The sequence below is a fragment of the Leucopleurus acutus genome, assembly GCF_964270905.1.
Source record: "Leucopleurus acutus genome assembly, chromosome: 18".
Taxonomy (NCBI): Eukaryota; Metazoa; Chordata; class Mammalia; order Artiodactyla; family Delphinidae; genus Leucopleurus; species Leucopleurus acutus.
Genome location: NC_139160.1, coordinates 63,602,678 through 63,624,680, shown reverse-complemented (window position 1 = coordinate 63,624,680; position 22,003 = coordinate 63,602,678). Strand labels below are relative to the sequence as shown.

At 38.7% G+C, this 22,003-nt stretch overlaps 1 protein-coding gene across 1 annotated transcript in view; it reads left to right on the top strand.

Moving 5' to 3' along the window:
• DCT (dopachrome tautomerase) overlaps positions 1–21,440 on the top strand; it is a gene marked incomplete at both ends in the record, with an annotated part of 31,134 nt that extends 9,694 nt beyond the window's left edge. The window contains 6 exons of the mRNA XM_082859161.1: positions 1,610–1,710; positions 1,844–2,010; positions 4,138–4,317; positions 5,912–6,047; positions 17,757–17,958; positions 21,268–21,440. Of these exons, the coding sequence (XP_082715287.1) occupies positions 1,610–1,710; positions 1,844–2,010; positions 4,138–4,317; positions 5,912–6,047; positions 17,757–17,958; positions 21,268–21,440 (959 nt within the window). The remainder of the gene's footprint in view (positions 1–1,609; positions 1,711–1,843; positions 2,011–4,137; positions 4,318–5,911; positions 6,048–17,756; positions 17,959–21,267) is intronic.
• Between the last annotated feature and the right edge of the window lie 563 nt (positions 21,441–22,003).

Sequence of the window (22,003 nt, the reverse complement as noted above, 5' to 3'; positions counted from 1 at the left end):
AACATTTACAAAGGGCTGCGTAGCCAACATCAGTGACGGCAGTTTTTTCCCCTCAGTGTCTTTTAAAAACTTGCCTCATAGGTAAGCGTCTGTCTTTCTTTACCGGTAGATACGGAGGCTCTTCTGGCTATAAACCTTTATTGTTTTCCTGTCATCACTCTGAAGAATTTTTGCTCTATGAGAGGGTAGTCTCTCAAGAGGAAAAGAAAACTATAGTTTCTGGTTGCATCTAGGAATTAAATTTATATTCATTTCTGTTCATCTCTCTGAAGTTATCATGGGTACTTTGAAAAAGAACTAAAGTTAGCTAAAGTTTCTACATAACCATCAAAAGCTGTTATGAGAGGGAGAAGAAGGATAGAACAGGCAGTAAGGAGGTCATTAAATCTCCCAAAGCTTTTCACTAAAATTGGCAGTTCCAGAGGCCAGCCAAATTGGTTGGAATGTATTTTTCTCTCTTCTGGGCTCGGCAACCATGCCTGTCAGCTAATAGTTGTAACTGATTGATGGCTGAGGTAGAATCCGTGGAAGTGCCTTTCGGTTACATAAATGCTGAATTTGGACTAAGTGCAGTTGAAGTTGCTTTATTATTCATTAATCCCTCCCTATAAATACATGCTTTTGTGAGGAATAGGTTAGAAAATGTCTTTTAGAAATATATTTCATTTAGGTCTTGATCTCTTTTGGGGGATACTCATTCTATCTTCATGAAACATTGCTTAAAAATTAAATTTATAACAGGAGCTCTTAAGATGACCTGAATTTCTCTGCTGTCAATCAAACTTTCAAGAGATGAAGGAGAATTTATCCTAAAACTGCTAGTTGCTGCTGAGATTGTTTTGTTGTTGTTGCTTTCAGAGAGATAAATGACAAAAACAGTTGTTTTCCCTTACGGTTACCAAAGGGGAAAGGGGGGGATAAATTAGGAATTTGGGATTAACATATACACACTACTATATATAAAATAGATAAAGGGCTTCCCTGGTGTGCAGTGGTTAAGAATCCGCCTGCCGATGCAGGGGACACAGGATTGAGCCCTGGTCCGGGAAGATCCTACGTGCCACGGAGCCACTAAGCCCATGCGCCACAACTACTGAGGCCCACACGCCTAGAGCCAGTGCCCTGCAACAAGAGAAGCCACTGCAATGAAGCCACTGCAAAGCTCACGTACTGCAATGAAGAGTAGCCCCTGCTCACTGCAACTAGAGAAAGCCTGCGTGCAGCAACGAAGACCCAATGCAGCCAAAAATAAATAAATTAATTAATTTAAAAAAATAGATAAAGAACAAGGGCCTACTGTATAACACAGGCAACTTTATTCAGTATCCTGGAATAAACCATAATGGAAAAGAATCTGAAAAAGAATATATATATATGTACATATATTTATATATATATACATATATATATAAACTGAATCCCTTTGCTGTACACCTGAAACATTATAAATCAACTATACTTCAATAAAAAAATAATTAATTAATTTAAAAAAGTTGTTTTCCGACTAAAACATCACGGACTTATTGGCTCTGCAGCACCTCCCAGGTAACATTTGACATTTAAAAAAAATCTATTCTGTGACCTCTAACATGTTTCCCAATTGTTTTAGGACCAGGGCGCCCATACAAGGCCATAGATTTCTCACACCAAGGCCCCGCCTTTGTTACCTGGCACCGCTACCATTTGTTGTGGCTGGAAAGAGATCTCCAGGTTGGTCCAAACATTAGTTTCTTTTAATTTTGTTTTGTATTTGGTCAAGACCCATATGAGTCTTTGCTTTATACGGTTTCTTGTTGTATCTGATGACACGAATTAAATGACTGGTCATGCCCTTTGCTTTCAGCGCCTCACTGGCAATGAGTCCTTTGCTTTGCCCTACTGGAACTTTGCCACCGGGAGGAACGAGTGTGACGTCTGTACAGACCAGCTGCTTGGGGCTGCAAGACAAGATGATCCGACTCTGATTAGTCAAAACTCCAGATTCTCCAGCTGGGAAATTGTCTGTGATAGGTAATCGCATGGGTACCTGCAGCAGAAATCCAGAGATTTAATTTTCTTATGTCTGAGAGATGGAGAATAACTTTACAATTCTCTTTCTAATGCATGTTGGATTCTGTTTACATGTTTCTGAACAGTATTTTCCTGGGATTTTAAAAAACCCTGAGCCCTTTAATAAAAAGAAAATAGAGGCATGGAAATCACACTTGTGAATTGAATATGCTTGGCCATCACTTTGAGATCAACTGTCTTAAAATGAGAAGTATTTCCTGTATTCAACCAACATGTCTTAAGCACTGATCATATTCTAAGCAGTTTAATAGTGCTGGGAATACAAGGATGAATAAAATATAGCTTCCCTTTGGAATATCATTTTATACTTACAAAGGTAGAAGGCTGGTAAACAAATTACAATATAACGTGAGAAGTATTTTAATAGGTGTATGCCCAAAGCCAAGAAGAGAATCAGTGAAAGTCTTTTAAGAGGTGGAGACACGAGTATTCTGAGACTTCAAGGAGGCACAGATCTCTCAACCAGAGTCAGGGGAGGGTAGTGTGTCCTAGACGGAGGGAACATCATGAATGTAGTTAGGAAAGTCCCTAGAAGCAGTCTGATATGGCTGGGCCATAGGGTGCTGGGGAGTTGAGGGGAACAGGAAATGGGGTGGTGAGACGAATCTCTAAAGTACTAAAATCGGGTCATGTGCATCTGGTGTAGAAACTTTTTTCTAGCGTAAGTGACACCAGCAAATGTTTGTTATTTGCAAAAAAAAAAAGAAAGTACCAAAGAACACATAAGCAGCCCATACCCCACAAAGAATTCTGTCCTCAGGGATTCCTTGAATTTGTTTCTCTTTCCTGGCACACATCTCAGGAAAAGATTCCCCAAGAAGCTCTTCCGTCTTCCTGTATTCATTTGTTTCCTCCACGATCCTCCTGTTTTGAACTCCACTATACTAGTGCCCTTGTCCTTTGTCTTTCGACCACTCCATGGCACAGAGCTTTGTTGTCCATGCCCCAGGCTGGGCATGTGCGTGTTTTCGGGGGTCTAGGTCTAGCTCACTGTGATCCCATCTTCTACATCCTAAGCTTTTCCTACAGCCCTCCAGGCAGTGCTCATAGGGATGTAGTAAGTGCTTTGTACATGACTTAATGTCGTTCCATAAGGGCACCATTTCTCATAGTGCCTTGGGCTATTAATAGGTGGTATGTGAAAAGAGACTCCTCTGATCAAATAAATTTAGAGAATGCTGAGTTAAAAGGGTTTTAAAAATTTTAGAACGTCTCAGAGCCTTTCATAAGTAACCGTGTTCTTATTTTTCAAGAGGGGCTTAAACTTATCTGACCCTGACACCCTTATTTCACAGACCATCTCACTGGAACACACTTGGGAAAGGCTGCCTTGGAGGCTGTTTTTTGTCTAGTTTTTAGGTACTGGCGTCTTTCATCCTCATGTGCGCTGATTCTGTTCTCACACACCCAGTATGATCCCCTCACCCATTAAAATGCACACAGAAACATCTTGAAAATTTGATCTCTACCAAATGGAGTACTGTTCTGATGGTGGAATTCCAGGCCCCAACAGGCACGTAGGATATAATCTTATGGGCACGGGACCTTGCCAGCATCCACGTTTACCAATTAACCATCCCTTCTGCCTTAGAACATTTTCTAATACAGCGTTTCTCCTAATACTTCTCCTCCATATAGTTTCACGTGTTTTCACTCTGACCACCTTCATTTGCCTTCAGTTTGCCTGAAATGCTTTCCTAGCGTTACTTCTGCCCAAACTGGCTTAGCTCAATATTAATACAGTCTAGCCTGGTCTCTCCTCAGTTACTCAAGATTCAGATGCACGTAACAGGAGTCACCGTCTTGCCTAGTAAACCCTCTTACTGTCTTTCCAACGGAATGGTAATTTTTCTTCATTATTTATGTGTTGGTTCATATTTCATGCATCTATGTTTTTGAAAATCCTTAATCCATAATTGCTTTTGGAAGCAGTACTTTTACCACATATTTTTGACCCTTGTAAGGTAACTGTAGTAAAATTTTACCACGACTATAACCTTGATTGGTTTGCTGGGCTTAAAGTTACGATACTATCCATATTATTTCTAATCTCCTTACGCATCTCAGCTTGGACGACTACAACCGGCGGGTCACCCTGTGTAACGGAACCTATGAAGGTTTGCTGAGAAGAAATCAAGTGGGAAGAAACAGTGAGAAATTGCCAACTTTAAAAGACATACAAGATTGCCTGTCTCTCAAGAAGTTTGACAATCCTCCTTTCTTCCAGAACTCTACCTTTAGCTTCAGGTTGGTGCTCTGAGCTCTGCGACCCTGGCGTTTTACAATACTTCTAGATTTTCACACCTGTGGTTGTAATGAACTGGAAGGAAATCCAGGTGTTGGGGGACATCAAAGCTCAGTAATAGGGAAGCACTTGGTAAAAGAGGGTAACAAGGCATCAGTGTCAAGGAAGTCATCATCCACCTACTATCGTTAATAGCGTAGTTCGAATATCTTCTAACTCAGCCATTCAAAACCACCTTTTGTATTTGTAATTTCTGTACACATAAAAGTACAGTCTTCAGAACCAAGGCACCTCACTAAATAGAGTATTTTTGAAATATTTGCTCATGATTTTTCTTTTCGCCCTTAAAAAAATGTCAACCATAGACCTTAATATTGGGGTCTGAGATCTCAGAGGAGTATTACAGATTAAATGCAACTCAGATTACAGCACAGCAATGACATTACAATACTTGAAATTTAAAGGCCAACTAATAATTTTCTCCCTCTAAAAAGACAGTAAGCATGATGAGAAATATGTATGGCTATAAATAAGATTTTAAACAAACATCTTTGAAGCTCCAAAAAAGAATGGCAGATAGACTCATGGTCTTCTCCCAAACTGAATTCTCTCTCTCAACCGTGTGTAAATTATACAATTGGTGTGTTAATTGGGGCCAGGGGCAGGGTAGGCTGAACTTACTGCAGAGGTCGTGCCGAGTGTAGCAGAGCCCAGAGTCTGTGCTGGGGTTGGACACATCCCTCAGAATAGTGTCAAAGGTGAGGTGAAGGATGACCTTTACCTTGAAAAGGAGCATGCATTAGTTTTTCATTGTGATACAAGTGCAGTCGACACAGATTGCATTCCATATAGATTTTAGTTAAGCGAGTGGTTTTCAAAGTGTGGCGCCCAGACCATCATAATTGACATCACCTGGGAGTTAGGTAGAAAGAACCACAGATTGTTAGGACCCAGCCTGTACCTACTGAATCAGAAACTCTGAAAGTGGGGCATGAAATATGTATTTTTATTTCCCAGTGATTCTCATGTATGCTTAAATTTGAAGATTACTGAGTTAGGGTATGGACAATTAAAATTTCCTGAAAATGAGGAGGGGAAAAAAAGAGAAAGGTAAGGGGAATTTGGGGATATGTTTAGAATGCTGAATGTATTACAGTCAAACAGCAGATCTATTTAGTGGAGAAATAGGAATATAAGATTATATGTGAATTCAAAAGAATATTTATTGATCTCAGACCATGTGCTGGGCATGGTACTGAGATCTGGAAATACAAATTTGAAGAAACCACAGTCTCTGTCCTCTAGAAGTTCATATCTAGCACGGGAGACAGATATGACAGTAAATAATTGTCATACAGTACACAAAAGATATAGACTCCAACCAAGCAGGTGTGGAAGTAGCATGGATTAGGAGTTCCCTTCTCTTTAGAAGATCTCATTAAAGGCTGTCGCTAATTCTTCGCTATTTAGCTACAACAGAGCTTCCCATTTCCCGACACAATCTCAAAATAGAAGACTATTATCTAGGCTGGAAACAATACAAAGGGACCTTTATCAATTCATGACTCTTGTCACTGACATACTGATTTCTCTCAGGAATGCCCTGGAAGGATTTGATAAAGCAGACGGGACCCTGGACTCTCAAGTGATGAACCTTCATAATTTGGTTCATTCCTTCCTGAACGGGACAAACGCTTTGCCACATTCTGCTGCCAATGATCCTGTTTTTGTGGTATGTTCAAAGACTCAGAAGAGATGAAAACTTTTCTAGATAATGTGTTGGATTTATGTGCTTTACAACAAGATTAAGGTTTGGTGTGTGTTTTATTCTCTGTGTGAATGGGATGTATGCATATGTAAGTTAATTTAAATCTACAGCATAGGGGTGGTTAGATAGCATTTGAAGTTCCCTAATCAGAAACCTCTACTTTAGAGATGGTTAGCTTTGGAATGACCCTAGATGGGAGTTTACAGTCCAGAGGTGGATTCAAAAATTAGCATAATAATATTATAAATTATACCATAATTTAGCATAATATATCGTACATTAGCATAATGATGAGAGATTTTTCATTGGTGGGATGAGTGGTGTTGAAGGTAAGTGATGGGCTGGAAGTACTGTGCAGGTACTGTGACCCTTGCATGATGCCCAGGTACCTGAGGTCCAAAGATCTGTTTGGTGTTTGGTCCTGGCTTCCCTCACTTCACAAAGGATTCTGGCTAAAAATGAGCTGCTTTTGCCATCAGAAATGTGGACTACTGGTCCCAACTTCTTACAAGGTGGGGGCTTGTCTGTGATCCTCCATTGCCATCTTTGTTCTTCTGTAGGATGGTCCTTGTTCCCTGACTCTAACTTGATATCTCACATCACTTTTCAGGCTATCATTTCAGCCATCAGATTATGCCAAGCATTTTGATGTCTACCTTCTCTGCTATCTGTCTACACATCTATTGACACCATATGTCTCTAAATAAGTTTTTATTAAAACACACATTTTAAATTATAAAATTTGTACATACAACTCATATTCATAAGAAAACATGTCACTCCTACCCAGTACTCCAAACTGTTGAGTAGAACAGCGGAATCCTCTGACAAATTGAGGATTAAACCAAGACCTTTCACTCCTACCAAAGGTGATAATGGTGATGCTAGTAATTTTTTTGTTTTAAACACCTTTATTGGGGTATAATTGCTTTACAAGGGTGTGTTAGTTTCTACTTTATAACAAAGTGAATCAGCTATGCATATACATATATCCCTGTATCTCCTCCCTCTTGCGTCTCCCTCCCACCCTCCCTATCCCACCCCTCCAGGTGGTCACAAAGCACCGAGCTGATCTCCCTGTGCTATGCGGCTGCTTCCCACTAGCTGTCTATTTTACATTTGGTAGTGTATATATGTCCATGCCACTCTCTCACTTCATCCCAGCTTACCCTTCCCCCTCCCCATGTCCTCAAGTCCATTCTCTACGTCTGCATCTTTATTCCTGTCCTGCCCCTAGGTTCTTCAGAACCACTTTTTTTTTTTTTTTTTAGATTCCATATATATGTGTTAGCATACGGTATTTGTTCTTCTCTTTCTGACTTACTTCACTCTGTATGACAGACTCTAGGTCCATCCACCTCACTACAAATAACTCAATTTCGTTTCTTTTTATGGCTGAGCAGTATTCCATTGTATATATGTGCCACATCTTCTTTATCCATTCATCTGTTGATGGACACTTAGGTTGCTTGCATGTCCTGGCTATTGTAAATAGTGCTGCAATGAACACTGTGGTCCATGACTCTTTTTGAATTATGGCTTTCTCTGGGTATATGCCCAGTTGTGGGATTGCTGCGTCGTATGGTAGTTCTATTTGTAGTTTTTTAAGGAACCTCCATACTGTCCTCCATAGTGGCTGTATCAATTTACATCCCCACCAACAGTGCAGGAGGGTTCCCTTTTCTCCACACCCTCTCCAGCATTTATTGTTTGTAGATTTTTTTGATGATGGCCATTCTGACTGGTGTGAGGTGATACCTCATTGTAGTTTTGATTTGCATTTCTGTAGTTGCTAGTAATTTGATTTTCAATCCTAAGTCTCAAGGATTGCCAAATCTTATGTCCTTATTTTGAGGAAACCCCCTAAGTGTGCAGGGCTTGACAACATTTTTCTGTCGATGGCCAGATAGCACGTGTTTTAGGCTTTGCAGGCCAGATGATCTCTGTTGTCGCTACGCAACCCTGCCACTGTAACATGAAAGCAGCCATAGACAATACATGAACAAGTGAGTGTATTACCCGAAGACTGGGTTCAGTCTCTTGGCCGACATTGGGCCAAAAGACACAACCAAGCCAAAGATTGATCCGAAGAAGGAAGGATTTATTGCTTGCAGCAAGTAAGGAGAACACTGGGGTTATTTCCCAAAGCAGTGTCTCTGGGAACAGCAAAATATGGGAAGTTTTAAGCTAAGGGTATATGAATATTCATGAAGGGGCTCGCGCAGAGGAGAGTCAGCATAGAACTGGGGCAAAGGTCGACAGAGTCCAATCTTTAGTTGATTGAAGTCACAAGTCAGAAAAGGTTAACATCATCATCTCCTAGTTTCCACTGATCAGGTGGTTGATCGCTAGAGGGGGGTTTAGATTCTTCAGAAGAGCTCAAGAAAGTGCTTCAGGCCAATCTTTACCATTGAAACGGAACTGAGAGTTCCGTTTCAAAGACAGCTAACTTGTTGTCTTTGCTATAGTTACTTCTCTTGCCTGATAACAGTCAGTTTGTTCCTTTGTTTCCTTAAAATTGTTATTACTGAGGCCTGTTCAAGGGCAAGCATTGAGGACAGGCTTAGATCACAAAACGGCTTAGGCTTAAAATGGCCTCTCTTATGTCGAAAAGCTGTATCTGGTTCTTTCCCACCAGGGATTCCCCCTCTCCTATCTGCCTGCAAGTGTGGTGTTCGAATAAAACTTTATTGACAAGAACAGGCTGCGAGCCCTATTTACCCAGCAGGCTTTAGTTTGCCAACCCCAGCTTGAAGGGATCAGTGTCTTCTCTGCCGTACAGATGTCTCTTTAGTCATCTTTCTCTTCCTGCTCTAGTTAGAAGCCCACATTATGACTTTATGGACGAGGAATTCCGTGACTTACACGTAGTTCAAAGACACTAGATGTTTAATCGTCCTTGTCTTCATTACTTTTAATACCTTTAATATTTAAAATTTTGTTTTCTTTGGTATAAGTTATGTATATATAAATAGACAAAAAGCCACAGCCCTTCTCTGAAGGTACAGAAGGAGTAATGTTTTGGCACCAGCTCCAGAACTCACAGTTAATTTAGGCTGTTTACAAAGAGTTTCATGTTGAAGCCAATTCAGCTTCAACAGTATTGAAGGCCAGGTTAAAGCACTTAAGTTAACAGAGCTATAGCTTCCGGAATTTCAAATTCATGAGTCAATTTATGCAAAAACATTGCATATAACATTTATTAAATTTATTTTTCTGAAATCTCTTCAAGCAAGAGAAATACAAAGTTGTATATGATCGCAATACTGAGTATAAGAAGGTATAATGCTAAAATGCAGGAAAAACTCTGAACTGATCTCTGAAATTCTAATTTTAAGGTAATTGAAGGAAATGCACACATTTATCATGGAAAATAATATTAGGTCACAGGAATGCTAAGTAGTTCTGTTTTCAATATTAAATGTAGGTATAACCTAGAAAAGAAAAAAAAGAGGGAAACCAATAGACTAAAAAGTTAAATAGTTAACTGCCACAAAAGAAACTATGCTAGAGACTAGTAACTTTCTTCCCAATTCCTAAAGATAATATTCTTAAAGTGTATTTGGATATTGTCCTCCTAGAAAGTTACATTTGGCAAGTTGTAATTCTTTCAATTCCACAGTAGCTAGGAGACTCATAGGTTGCATGGTTAGTACTCACTGAATAGCTCATGTGTCTGTTCCTCACCTTATATGCTGAAATTCTAAATGGAATTAAGACATACAAGCAGCCTTATTACCATTTGTATTTCTTTCTTTTTTTATTGAGCTATAGTCAATTTATTTACATATAATATTGTATATATTATATATGTAACTGAATCACTTTACTTCACACCTGAACCTAACACAATATTGTATGTATTCTTTTTCAGATTCTTTTCCGTTATAGTTATTATAGGTTATTAGATTATTACAACATGTTGAATATAGTTCCCTGTGGTATACAGTAAAACCTTGTTGTTTATTTGTATTTCTTAACAATGACAATCATTTGGATAAGAAAGGAATTTAAGAACATAAACCAAGAAAAGAGAAAATGAGTTTCTAAAAACAAAGATCTAATGGATTACAATAAGTTAAGCCTGTAAGACCTTATCAGACTCTACCTTTCTAGGCTGCAGTAAAATTACTAAAATTAATAGGTCATAGTAGCAAATATAAAATACTTCTGAGTTAGTATGAGTTTAGTTGAAATTTTACAAAAGAAGTATATAGGACATTGCTTTTCTCCCATCAAGAGCAAAGCACTTGCATTGCTTTTCTCCCATCAAGAGCAAAACACTTAAAAATGGGTCTATTATATTTATCTTTCTTAAAAAGTCATAGAGTAATATCTTGAGTAATTAAAATAACATTGTTTTATGTCAATTTTAAATGTATTAATGGTTTAATGATTTATAATTGCAGAAATATTGGCAAAAAAGTTTTTAGATGTCCATAATTTCATTTCAATATTTCTGCTTATTTTGTTTCATATTCTTATATGTTTATACAGTTGCCAATATAATGCACACATTTTTAGGTTGTTACATAGTTTCCTAAATTTTTTAATTAAAAAGAATTATAACATTATAAGAGGTTCAAATGTAAAAGGCACAAAATGAAGTCCCTGTATCAATATCACCTCCCAGCTATCCATTCCCATTTTTCCCTATTCTTCCAGATATATTTTATAGGTATACAAGCACATATATTTATGTATAATATTTCTCTTTTTTATACAAATGGCAGCGTACTATAGAGACTTTGTTTTACTCTTTAGTTTTTGTTTTTTACCTATTCTAAACACTTTTTTTTAAAGGCCTCATGGTATCCTGTAGCATGAATTTTTCCTGAAATTGGTCTCCTACTGATGGATGTTTAGGTGGTTTCTAATCTTTTGCTTTACAAACAATACAGCAATAAATGAACATGTAAGATAAGTCAAGAGGATAGAATCACGGGCTCAGAAGTTAAATAAACGCATTTGAAATTTTGATAGATGTTGCCAAATTGTCCTCTGGGAGGTTGAATGATTTTTTTCTCCCACCAGCTATGTAGCAGAGGGACAATTTCCCGACTCTTTCTCATTAATATGGTATGTTATTACACTTTTTCATCTTTGCCGATGTGATAAGTGAAAATATTTCAGTGAATTTAATTTTCATTTCTTTTCTTCTAAGTGAAGCTCAGCATCTTTTCACATATTTAAAGAACCATTTGCATTTCCTTCTCTGTGATCTGCATGTTCATGTAGGATAATGACTTCTGGGAGAGCAAAAAAAACTAAAGGTTCTTAAGAGAATTAGTTAAATGATTTATTCTCTATGTAAGTTAGTAACAAATACAACATCCTCTTTTGATATTTTATTTTTCTTGGAAACCTAATACTCTGTTCATATAAAGATGTATTTTCTAAATTTCACTAGCTTAAGGGAAGCTAATGTGATCATTGATACAATATCCAATCTCCGGAACAGTGGTTAGGTTCTTTAGTGGTTAGCACTTAGTTGTGTGCAATAAATTATTGAGCATCTATTAATGTGTCCCTACACTAGATGCCATGCAAACATAGTCCTTTAAGTTCACAAACTGTGTCTGGTAAACAACTCTCCTCATTTTAAATATGGGGAAAATAAAGTTCAGAGAGGCTAAGAGTTGAGTACAACATCAGATGAACTAGTAAGTGGCTGAGCAGAGATTATAAGAAAAGTTTTCTCCTCAAAAATTTCCCCACGTGGAGTCTTCCAGCTACAATTTTGCCTTTTGTCAGTTTAGACAATTCTAATTTGATCACTTCACAGTTGCTTTCATTATAGCTGAGGACACATTGTCCTGTGAGATCATGTTGATAGGAATTAACACTAATTGGTGAGGCAGGTCTGAATAATTTCCCTTGACTTTTGAAAAGATAGGGCATTGGTTTTGTCATGAGTAAGGATTCATGACTTTAAAATGCCACATTTACTTATTTAATATATGTATTTTTAAATAACTGAGATAGACAGCCACTGATTCCTAAGTAGCATAACATCTTGGTGAATTTTACAAGAGCTGAGGTGCCAGAAAGGGTGGCTGGCCACCTGCTTGGGCAGGAGCTCCCAGGGTGGCAGGGTTTCTATAGGCTCAGTCTGGGTGGTTTTATTTTATTTCATTTTATTTTTAATAATTGAAAAGCTCTAATAATATTTAATTAGGTACAAGAAATACTCTTGACTGAAGTGTGTACCACATTCTATTGTGATATACTCTTATTTACTCTTTTTTTATTGAGGTATAGTTGATGTACAATATTACATAAGTTACAGGTGTACAATATAGTGATTCACGATTTTTAAAGGTTATACTTGGCTTATAGTTATTTTAAAACATTGGCTATATTCCCTGTGCTGTACAATATATCCTTGTGGCTGATTTTATACACAATAATTTGTAGGGATGGTTTGATTTTTAACTTGTACATGCTAAATGGCTAAATGGAGCTGAAGGGGTTCTTTTCAACTCTAGACTTTATAAGGATAAACACATACTGTACTGAGAAGAACTAAACCTGTAACTAAGAGATGAACTATATACACTTCATTATTGATGAATTAAGTAGTATAACAGCAAACCATAATTTATATACAAATCTAAGATGGTTCTAGCATTCATTTGAGTTCCTCTCTCCTAGAGCTTTGGTGGTCCCTTAGTCTTGAATGGCCTGGGAGTATCTCAGTTCTTCTCTAGAATCTCTTCTAACATCACCCTGGTCCTCTCTTTTCAACCTGTATTGTCTGCCTATGATGTATGCAGTTCAGCGTACATCACATCTTTTAAATTGACATACTAATAGCAGAACTCTCCTGTGTTCTCTGTTTGCATCTGTTCAAAATTTAATGCTTAAACTACAAGCTTTCTTCCTCAAGGGTATAGCAACTGAGTTCCTAATGCTCTTGATATTTCTTCTTATATGCATGCTATCATATCTTACATACAGTGTATACTGTATAATTTTATGTATACATATGTATATTTTGTATCCAATGCTATTATACAAATCTTTTGTGCAGAAAGGGTGCTTTCCCTATGTAACTCCTCCAAAATGCCTGAAAAATACCTTCTATTCTGTCTGCTCAGGATGCAGTGAGAGAGTGGGTAGAAAAGGATAGGGAGAGAAAATTATAGCAAAACGGGAAACACGCACCATCCGGGCTGAGCACTGCCCGGGAGACTATTATTATTCAAATGCCCATTTTATCTGGTTGTTTCTTCTCTCTCACTGAATGTGACGTCTATGGAGTACTCATGTCCCTGTGGGAGAGCTTAGTCAGCTAAGTAGAAGTTGGGTGTTGTGTAACTATTTCATGCCTATTGCATATGGCTTATTTAGGTATGTAAAACCAACATCTTGACTATACACTGCTTCAAATCCTTGACAGAACAAGGCAAGGATAAATAAATATTATTGATACCATAAAATAACAAGCATGGTTAGCTATGCTTTTTAGGAGTTACCATTAGGAATTCTCTCATTTAGAAATTCGGACCCAACTTTTTACTTGTGACTTCTAACTTAAATTTTAAATTAGAGCTTCTCATATGGAACGGTGTGTCTATCATGTGACTTTTAAATGCTCAGATATGAATTCTTAGAGGACCAGAGCATCATCATGTTACCACAGTAAGATCCACTCTGATTATGAATGACATCTTCTGGATAGTAATACGTGAACTCAAGTGGTGAAAACCACAGTGAGCTGGTCTTTGATAAAGTACAGATGTGTTTTCAGTCAGCCTCAGGTTTCGATAGTAATGTTCCTCCAGGCACAGATACTCTTCTCTTGTCATCACGAGATTCCATGTGGCCGCAATCTGAATTTGCAGCCATTTAAATGAAGGTTAAGTTTGGTAGTAACTTTATCCTCCAATGATCTTGAGAAAGGCATGCATGCTTTCCCTGTACTTTATTAAGTTTCTTTATGCCTGTAAGCACAACATTTGTCGATCAGTTGCTTTCTTCTGCAAGGGTTACGTTTAAAAATTTTTACCTCGAAAGCCCATGTAATCACATTTTCTTCAATACTGCCTCGCAAGTTGAAATTTAGTGGGGTTTTTTTCTTCCTGTACCTATCCACACTTTGTTGGAACAAGATAGAATAAGTTTTATACCGAAATTTGTAACCTCATTCCTGACGCACTCAATTATTAATGCCAAAATGTAACTATGAATCTCTATAGCAGATATAAGTCAACAACAGTTTACTTTTACTTTGTTCTGTTTTTATTTATTATCATCAAATTACATTTGGCCTTTATAGAGATATTAACTTAGCTTATTTTCAACCTGTGTCCAACAAACATATCATTAGTTTCTCAAGAGCAATTCAGGGTATTTCGTTGAGGAACAATGTTCACAACTTCATCAAAAATACCTAGTCTCCAGGTTGCACTACTTCTCTTTCTAGCCTCTGGATATATTGTTGCTCACAGCATTTTGTCTGTTGCCTTTTTTGCATCTTCTTGGCACACACTGGCCTTTTTTGTTTTTACTACATTCTATAAATTGGGTACTCTGTGTGTAGTTCCTACTAGAGCTTTTATTGTATAATGTTTAACAACCCTTCTGAGACCTATAATCTCTCCTTCTTACTCTTCCCCTGTTATTTCTCCAAATTATGAATTGTTTTAGAGTGTTGTTCCCTCCTTAATTATTTACACTTTGTGCTGGGTTAATTCTAGTGCTTTCACCCAGTTATTTACCTCTTACAGCATTAAATCTGCATCTTTCTATGCCCTGAGAGTCTCTTATTTCTTTTCGTAAATCACAATTTGATCTCTCACTTGAACTCAGACAGTATCTAAAAGTTCAAGAGATGCTGTATGGCCTTGCTTGGAAAATACATTCTGGTACACCCCTTTTTCTGTGTATCACTTAGCATTTGGTTCAGCTGCTTAAAACAGAAAACCAAAATTACAGAAGCCTAAACAAAAAAGAGGTTTATTTTTCTCTTTGTGTAAAAGACCTCTAGTGGCAGGCGGTCCAAGGGCTGGAATAGTAGCTCCATAGTCATCATGAACACCTTCCGTCTTTCTGTTTTACCATCCTTGGTGAGTGGCTTCTTTTCTTAACTTTGCTTGCTAGCTGCTAAGATGGCTGCTGCGGCTTCAGCCATCACATCCATGTACCAGGAAGCAGCAAGCAGAGATGGAAAATGAAAAGGGGACACTTTTAAGCGAGACAACCACCTTTAACGAGATGTCCTAGAAGTCCTATGCAATGACTTGCAGTTAAGTCTCATGGATAACTTGACACATTGTTTCACCCCAAACACAAAGGAAGTTACTGTGGAAGAAGCCGAGAAAGGCTATTGGGTAAGCAACCCACAGTGCTTGCTACACTTAGACACTGTACAGCTATTGCTTGGTCTCCACGCTTGAGGCAAAACTTCTGTTTGAGGCTGGCAGGCTCCTGAGGCTACGCCTGGAGAAGGAAGCACAACTGCCCTCTCTGGGAACCTCTTAACCTTATGTGGAGTTTCCAGGATTTAGGGCATGTGATATTGTTTTCAGGGACCCACACCAACAACTAACACTTAGCTCCTTTTCCAGGGCTGAGGCCCCTTCTCAAAGATGAACTGTTTCTGAACTCTTCTTGTGGGAGACATTGGTCACTAGCATTGTCATGTGTTCTTCTCAAGTTGTTGCTCATGCGATAAACTCTATGCCTTTATTCCTCCGGGGTTTAAATTTTGTTACTCAAAGCCAAGATTTCAGAACTCAGAAAATCCTTTCTCTCTGTGAAAGCCCAGGTCTTACAATTTGATGTTTTGGTTTTTAACATGATTGTCTCTGCCGTGAACTTTAAAAGTCCATTCAGGAAAAAAATCCCCTCAGTAAATCACTTGATTCTTTTTACTACCCTGAATGTAGAAAGCTCTCACTGTTGCCTGAATGGGTGGACTAACTACAAGAAACTTTGGGTAAGATTTGAAACTATTATCTACTAAATAAACAACAGTAATACAAGCCAGAAGGGCAAGGCAATTAAAAGGGTTAAGAAGTGCGAAGGAGGGAGAAGTCAGACTGGGCTTCCCTGGTGGCTCAGTGATTGAGAGTCCGCCTGCCGATGCAGGGGATGCGGGTTCGTACCCCGGTCCGGGAGGATCCCACATGCCGCTGAGCGGCTGGGCCCGTGAGCCATGGCCGCTGAGCCTGCGCATCCAGAGCCTGTGCTCCGCAACGGGAGAGGCCGCAACAGTGAGAGGCCCGCGTACCGCAAAAAAAAAAAAAAAAAAAAAAAGAGGGCAGTCAGGGAAGATGTCTCAGTACAGGGACCACTGAGCTTGTCTTGAAAGACTCTGACGCCAGAAAACAGAAGGAACAGGATTGCAGACAGGGAAATAGCACTTGCTAGAAAGAGGCCTGTTTGGCTGAATTGTACAAAATATAAAACTAATTTGCATGGCACTGTCATCAGCTAACAGAAACTTATTAAGCATCTACTCTGTCCAAGTTGTATGCTAAGTCTAAAACTTCAAAGATGAAAAGGCCTTATCTCTGGCTTTTAGGAGTTAGGGGTCTTGTTAGGGGAAATTGATAAACAAATAACAAGTTATAGTATAATTTGACGAGCTCTATAATTGGTAAATTGGTAAACGAATTCATTTAACAAGTATTTATTGAAATAAATGTCCCCCTTCCCCCTTGCAGCAAACCCTGGGTTGACAGGCCCTAGGGACACAGCAGGGAAGGAAAAGCAGACAGGGCCCCTGGGCTCCCTGAACGACAGTCTAGGAGTGAAAGAGAGCCTCTAACCACGGGGCTGATTTCTCACATTTACGTCCTGCTGCAAAATCAGGACTATAAATGTGAAATTTTGCTGTTAATATTTTAAAACATGTAATAATTGCTGTATTTGAAAAGGACTTAGCTTCCTTGAGACAATAAAACAGCACTATGTGCATTACAATGTTTTTAGACTTTTGCTGGCGTAACACTGAGAATTCAGATGATAGGGTTATAAAATGAGCACATAGAAGGGTGTTCCTGGTGAGAAAAATTTGAACACCCATTTTGGATGTTTTCTTTCTTTTCTTTTCTTTCTGTCTTTTTTTTTTAAACTATCTGTTTGTATTATAATACTGGTAAACACGTTTCCTTTCTCTCTTGTTAAAACCAAATCATCTGAATACTGACTACACTATATATCTCAACACACTTGCCTTTTTTTCTGAACCTAATAATTAACATGCATTTGTTGAAGGCCTCAAATATTCCTAAACCAATGTTAAATCTGCAACATGAACTTTCATTTGTCTTAACAAAGGGGTTTATAATCCTGTTTGGAGAGATATGCCATACAGCCTTGGAAACGTCACTAAATATGCCAGTGGGTATGTCACCAAGAAGTTCCTGATGTCAAGAAGAACCAACCCCGGGCTTCCCTGGTGGTGCAGTTGTTGAGAGTCCGCCTGCCAATGCAGGGGACACGGGTTCGTGCCCGGGTCCGGGAAGATCCCACATGCCGCGGAGCGGCTGGGCCCGTGAGCCTGTGCTCCGCAACGGGAGAGGCCACAACAGTGAGAGGCCTGCGTACCGCAAAAAAAAAAAAGAAGAACCAACCCTATTTCATTTTAGAGAAAGTTCCAATCAGATTGGTCTGATTGGAACAGACCTATCAATGTTAACACCGTGTTCAACTGTCTTGCAGGTCCTTCATTCCTTTACTGATGCCGTTTTTGACGAGTGGATGAAAAGATTCAATCCCCCTGTGGATGCCTGGCCTCAGGAACTGGCACCCATTGGTCACAATCGGATGTATAACATGGTTCCTTTCTTCCCTCCGGTGACTAATGAGGAACTCTTTTTAACGGCAGACCAGCTTGGCTATAGCTATGCCATTGATCTGCCAGGTAACTAATGCAACTTCTAAATGCATGATTCGTTCATCTTCTAAAGAAGCTTTCTCTCCTTTTTCCTTTCTTTCTAGTGTAAACCACGACCTTAAATTGAAGTACTCAGGTCTAGTTAAGTTTATTGGCAATTTTATACAGTATCTATATTTACCAAAATGAGCCTTTAAACTACCAGTTAAACATCAGAAAAGGGACTGGTTGGATGACTCTTGTTTTAGAAAACTGAAAGTTGTTAAGAGAACTTATTTCACAGGGAAAGTATCTACACCCGATTTGACAATTCTACTTGCATTAATTGAAAACTGGCCGTGGTTTGAAATGCCTAAGCAATAAAATCAAAATACACTAGCCACCTACGGATGGGTACTAGCAGGACCTGAAGGTAAGGCTGGGCTTATGGTGAGGCAGACGCAGCACGTGCCTCAGGCACAAAGTTCAAGGGCAGGCCAAAAACTCAGTAATTGAGCTAAGGAGTAATATTCTCAAAAACCCAAATTCATGCAAAAAAATCTATGATGAATACACTACCAAAAATTTAAAGACAGCTGTCGTCGTTTGTTTGTTTTATACCCCTGCATCAGTTTGTAAGTAGACCAAATTTTTTTTTCCCCCAGTTAGCCAGTACCACACCTGCTGAATGGGTTTGTGAAGATGACAATGGCCTGCCAATAGATTGGGCTGCACGGGGCTTCCTGTGTACATTTTTTTTTTTTAATGAAATTGTTGAAGTCATGTTTTTAAGTTGTAGGTTTTTTGTTAGCTTTTCCACCTGGTTCAAAATATGGGAGGATGTTTTGATAAGTGTAGGTAGGGGCATTATATTTTTTTATTTGCCCAGGCCCCAGTATAGCGCCATGTGCCATTTAAAGAATCTTAGGACAGGTTGAGAAAGGAAGGTAAAACAATTTTAAAAATCTCTAAATTTTTCAAGAAGCTGCAAAACATACGGCCTATCTGCTGGTGGCATTTCCCCATTGGTGCAAAGTAATCAAGATGATTTCTGAGGTCACGTGTCTCTCTCTCTCTGTCTCTCTAACTTTCAAAGCCTTTCAGACCCTGGACCCTGTCCTTTCTTTTTCCTTCCAGTTCTACATCTACTGCAGCTTACTGATTTGAAGTTTCTGTTCTTTGCTCAGCTAAGGATATCTCTTTGAAACCTTTCTCTTTTCTCTGGGATTGAATATAATAATAATCAGAAAGTTTGGAATGTGCATTTTGACCATGCTTCCATGTCTTCTGACATCAGCCAATTAACAGGTACAGACCAAGAGTCTAAACATGCCCAGAATGCACTAACTCAATAGAAGATACAAATTACATTCATTTATTGGTTTAACAAAGAAATTTACAATCCTGCCTGGGGAGACATAACTATAACAAAAGGTTGGAGAAGGGAGAGAGGGATTTGGGAAAGGAGCTGGGTCTTGAACTAGATTAAAGAGATGGTAGGTCTTAGGTAGGTGAGGGGGAAAGAAGGGAGCATGTTAGATTGAAGAAGGGCAGGGAACAGGGCTGTGAAAGACACATGTAGTCTATATAGAGGACCATGAGACGAAGGTCTGGTTGTAGTGGAGGGCTTGGGTAGATAACTGTGAATTAAAGTTGGATTTGAGAGAAGGGCCTGGTTACTGAGCGCTTTAAAAGCTGGGCAAAAACCACGAGATGCCACTCTACATCCAGAAAGCAGAAAGTAACAAGTGTTGATGAGTGTGGAGAAAATGGAATCCTCGTGCACTGCTGGTGGGAATGTTAGGGTAGTCTCTGTGGAAAACAATATGGCAGCTCCTCAAAAAATTAAATGTAGAATTACCATACGATCCAGCAATTCTGCTTCTGGGCATGTATATACCCTCAAAGAATTGAAGGCAAGTAATGAGATATTTGTACACCTCTGCTCATAGCAGTGTTATTCACAACAGACAAAGGTGGAAGCCACCCAAGTGCCCAATGACAGGTGAATGGATAAAAAAAAGTGGGCGATACATACAATGGGATATTATTCAGTCTTAAAAAGGAAGGAAATCCCATCACATGCTGTAACATGGGTGAACCTTGAAGACCTTATGCTAAGTTAAATAAACCAGTCACAAAAGGACAAAAACTAGGATTCCACTTCTATGAGGCACCTAGAGTAGTCAAATTCATAGAGACAGAAAGTAGGATGGTTGTTACCAGGGGCTGGGAGGGAATGGAGAATTGGGGAATTACTATTTCAGTTTTGCAAGAGAAAAAATTTCTGTGGATTGATGGTGGTGATGACTGCACAAAAATGAATGTATTTAATGTCACGGAACTTAATTTAAAAATGGTTAAGGTGGTAAAACATATGTAATGTGTGTTTTCCCACAATTAAAAAATAATAAGTAACTAAAGAAAAGCTAAGCAGAGGAGTTTGGACAATAACAAAGGCAATCGTTTTTGGCTCCTGAACCAAGAAATGACAGAATAAAAATCTGTGTTTTAAGAAGATGAAGATGGCAATAGATCCTGCCAGATTGCTGCAGGAGGAGACAAATTAAAATCCTCTTGGAGAAACACCATTGTGATGAGTCAGGGTCCTCTGTGGGATTGGAGGGAAATAACTAGAAGGACAATCTTACATTTAGAGAAGTGTAGAGTATAGAACAAGAACCCAGTTCAGAGAAACTGAATTTAAGAACAGCTGGCCAAGGATATGATAATTTTTAAGGAAACAACAAAAATGAAATCCATTAATTTTGTGGAAAAGTGCTTATAAAATATATTTGAATAGAGGATTGGATTTATCATGTGATGATTCAGATTTTATTCACAACTATTTAAATGGGTCCAAATTCCTTCTGCTCTTGCTATTGATTCTCTTCTGTTATAATAGCCAATCTCATTTGTCTTACTCACTTATCACCCCATAAAAAAGGTAGAGACAATAGAAGAATTTCTAGACCTGAAGGTTGTATATTTTGCAGTTCCCCAGATACCATTTTAGCATGCATTTTTTTACAAATGAGTTTCTAACTCACAAAAGTAGTTATATACTTCCTTGGAGGGTTTATTCTGTGTAAGTATTTATCGTAAGAAATTTTTAAAATGCAATAATCTACATTCAAATAATGGAATGCCATTTCCCACTTCCTCCAGAAAAACAATTGTGGATATGATAAATAGTCGGTAAGGAAGGAGAAGATAAATTTTATTCCGGCCGGTGTAGTTTTGCTTTATCAACAAAAGTGCATGTGAAAGGCTAATAGGTTTATTCTTCCCTTGTCTAAGAGTATTCAGCTGATGAAAATCCCAATCATAGACCCTTCTCTTCTGCTTTAATTTCAGTTGAAGAAACTTCAGATTGGACCACAACCCTCTCAGTGCTTATGGGGATGCTGGTGGTTTTGGTTGGTCTTTTTGCACTGCTGCTTCTCCTTCAATATAGAAGAGTCCGAAAAGGATATACACCCTTAATGGAGACACAATTAAGCAAGAAGAGATACACAGAAGAAGCCTAGATGCTCACGCCTTACCCTGGAGAAGAGGCTGGCCAAGGCTTAGTTCTGACCCTGACAGTGAGCAAACGAATCCTCACTGTTTTTCCTTTCATTGAAGATCTTTGGCATAGCTCCTCCTGTTGTGGTGATCCCAAATACGGAAGATGCTTAGCTGTAGTTTCTGGTTTGCGTTGTTTATCTAACAAACAAGCTAAAGTGCTTGAGGGTGTCTCTACCATCAAACAAAGGTAGAGCTGCTGATGATTGGTGGTATTTGTTAATAATTCCTCATATTGATTAAGCCTCCTCGTGTTCTGAGAGCACCCCAAAAAATTGATAGAGTGGATTCATTGAAATTTGCAGGTCAGTGTAATTTGAGAGCTGGACAAGATCATGGTTAAATCTTTCTCAGCCCACACGTCTTCATTTGTAAAGGGATGGGGGCAGGAAGATGCAGGTGCTACATGAGTCTCCAAGGTCCCTTGTAGGTGTAAACATCTGTGATTTTAGGTGGCTTCCTGGTCATCTTTCTGCGGCTTCTTTTTCTTCTTTTCTCTTGTTCTCTCCAGCCTTTAAAATGGCCT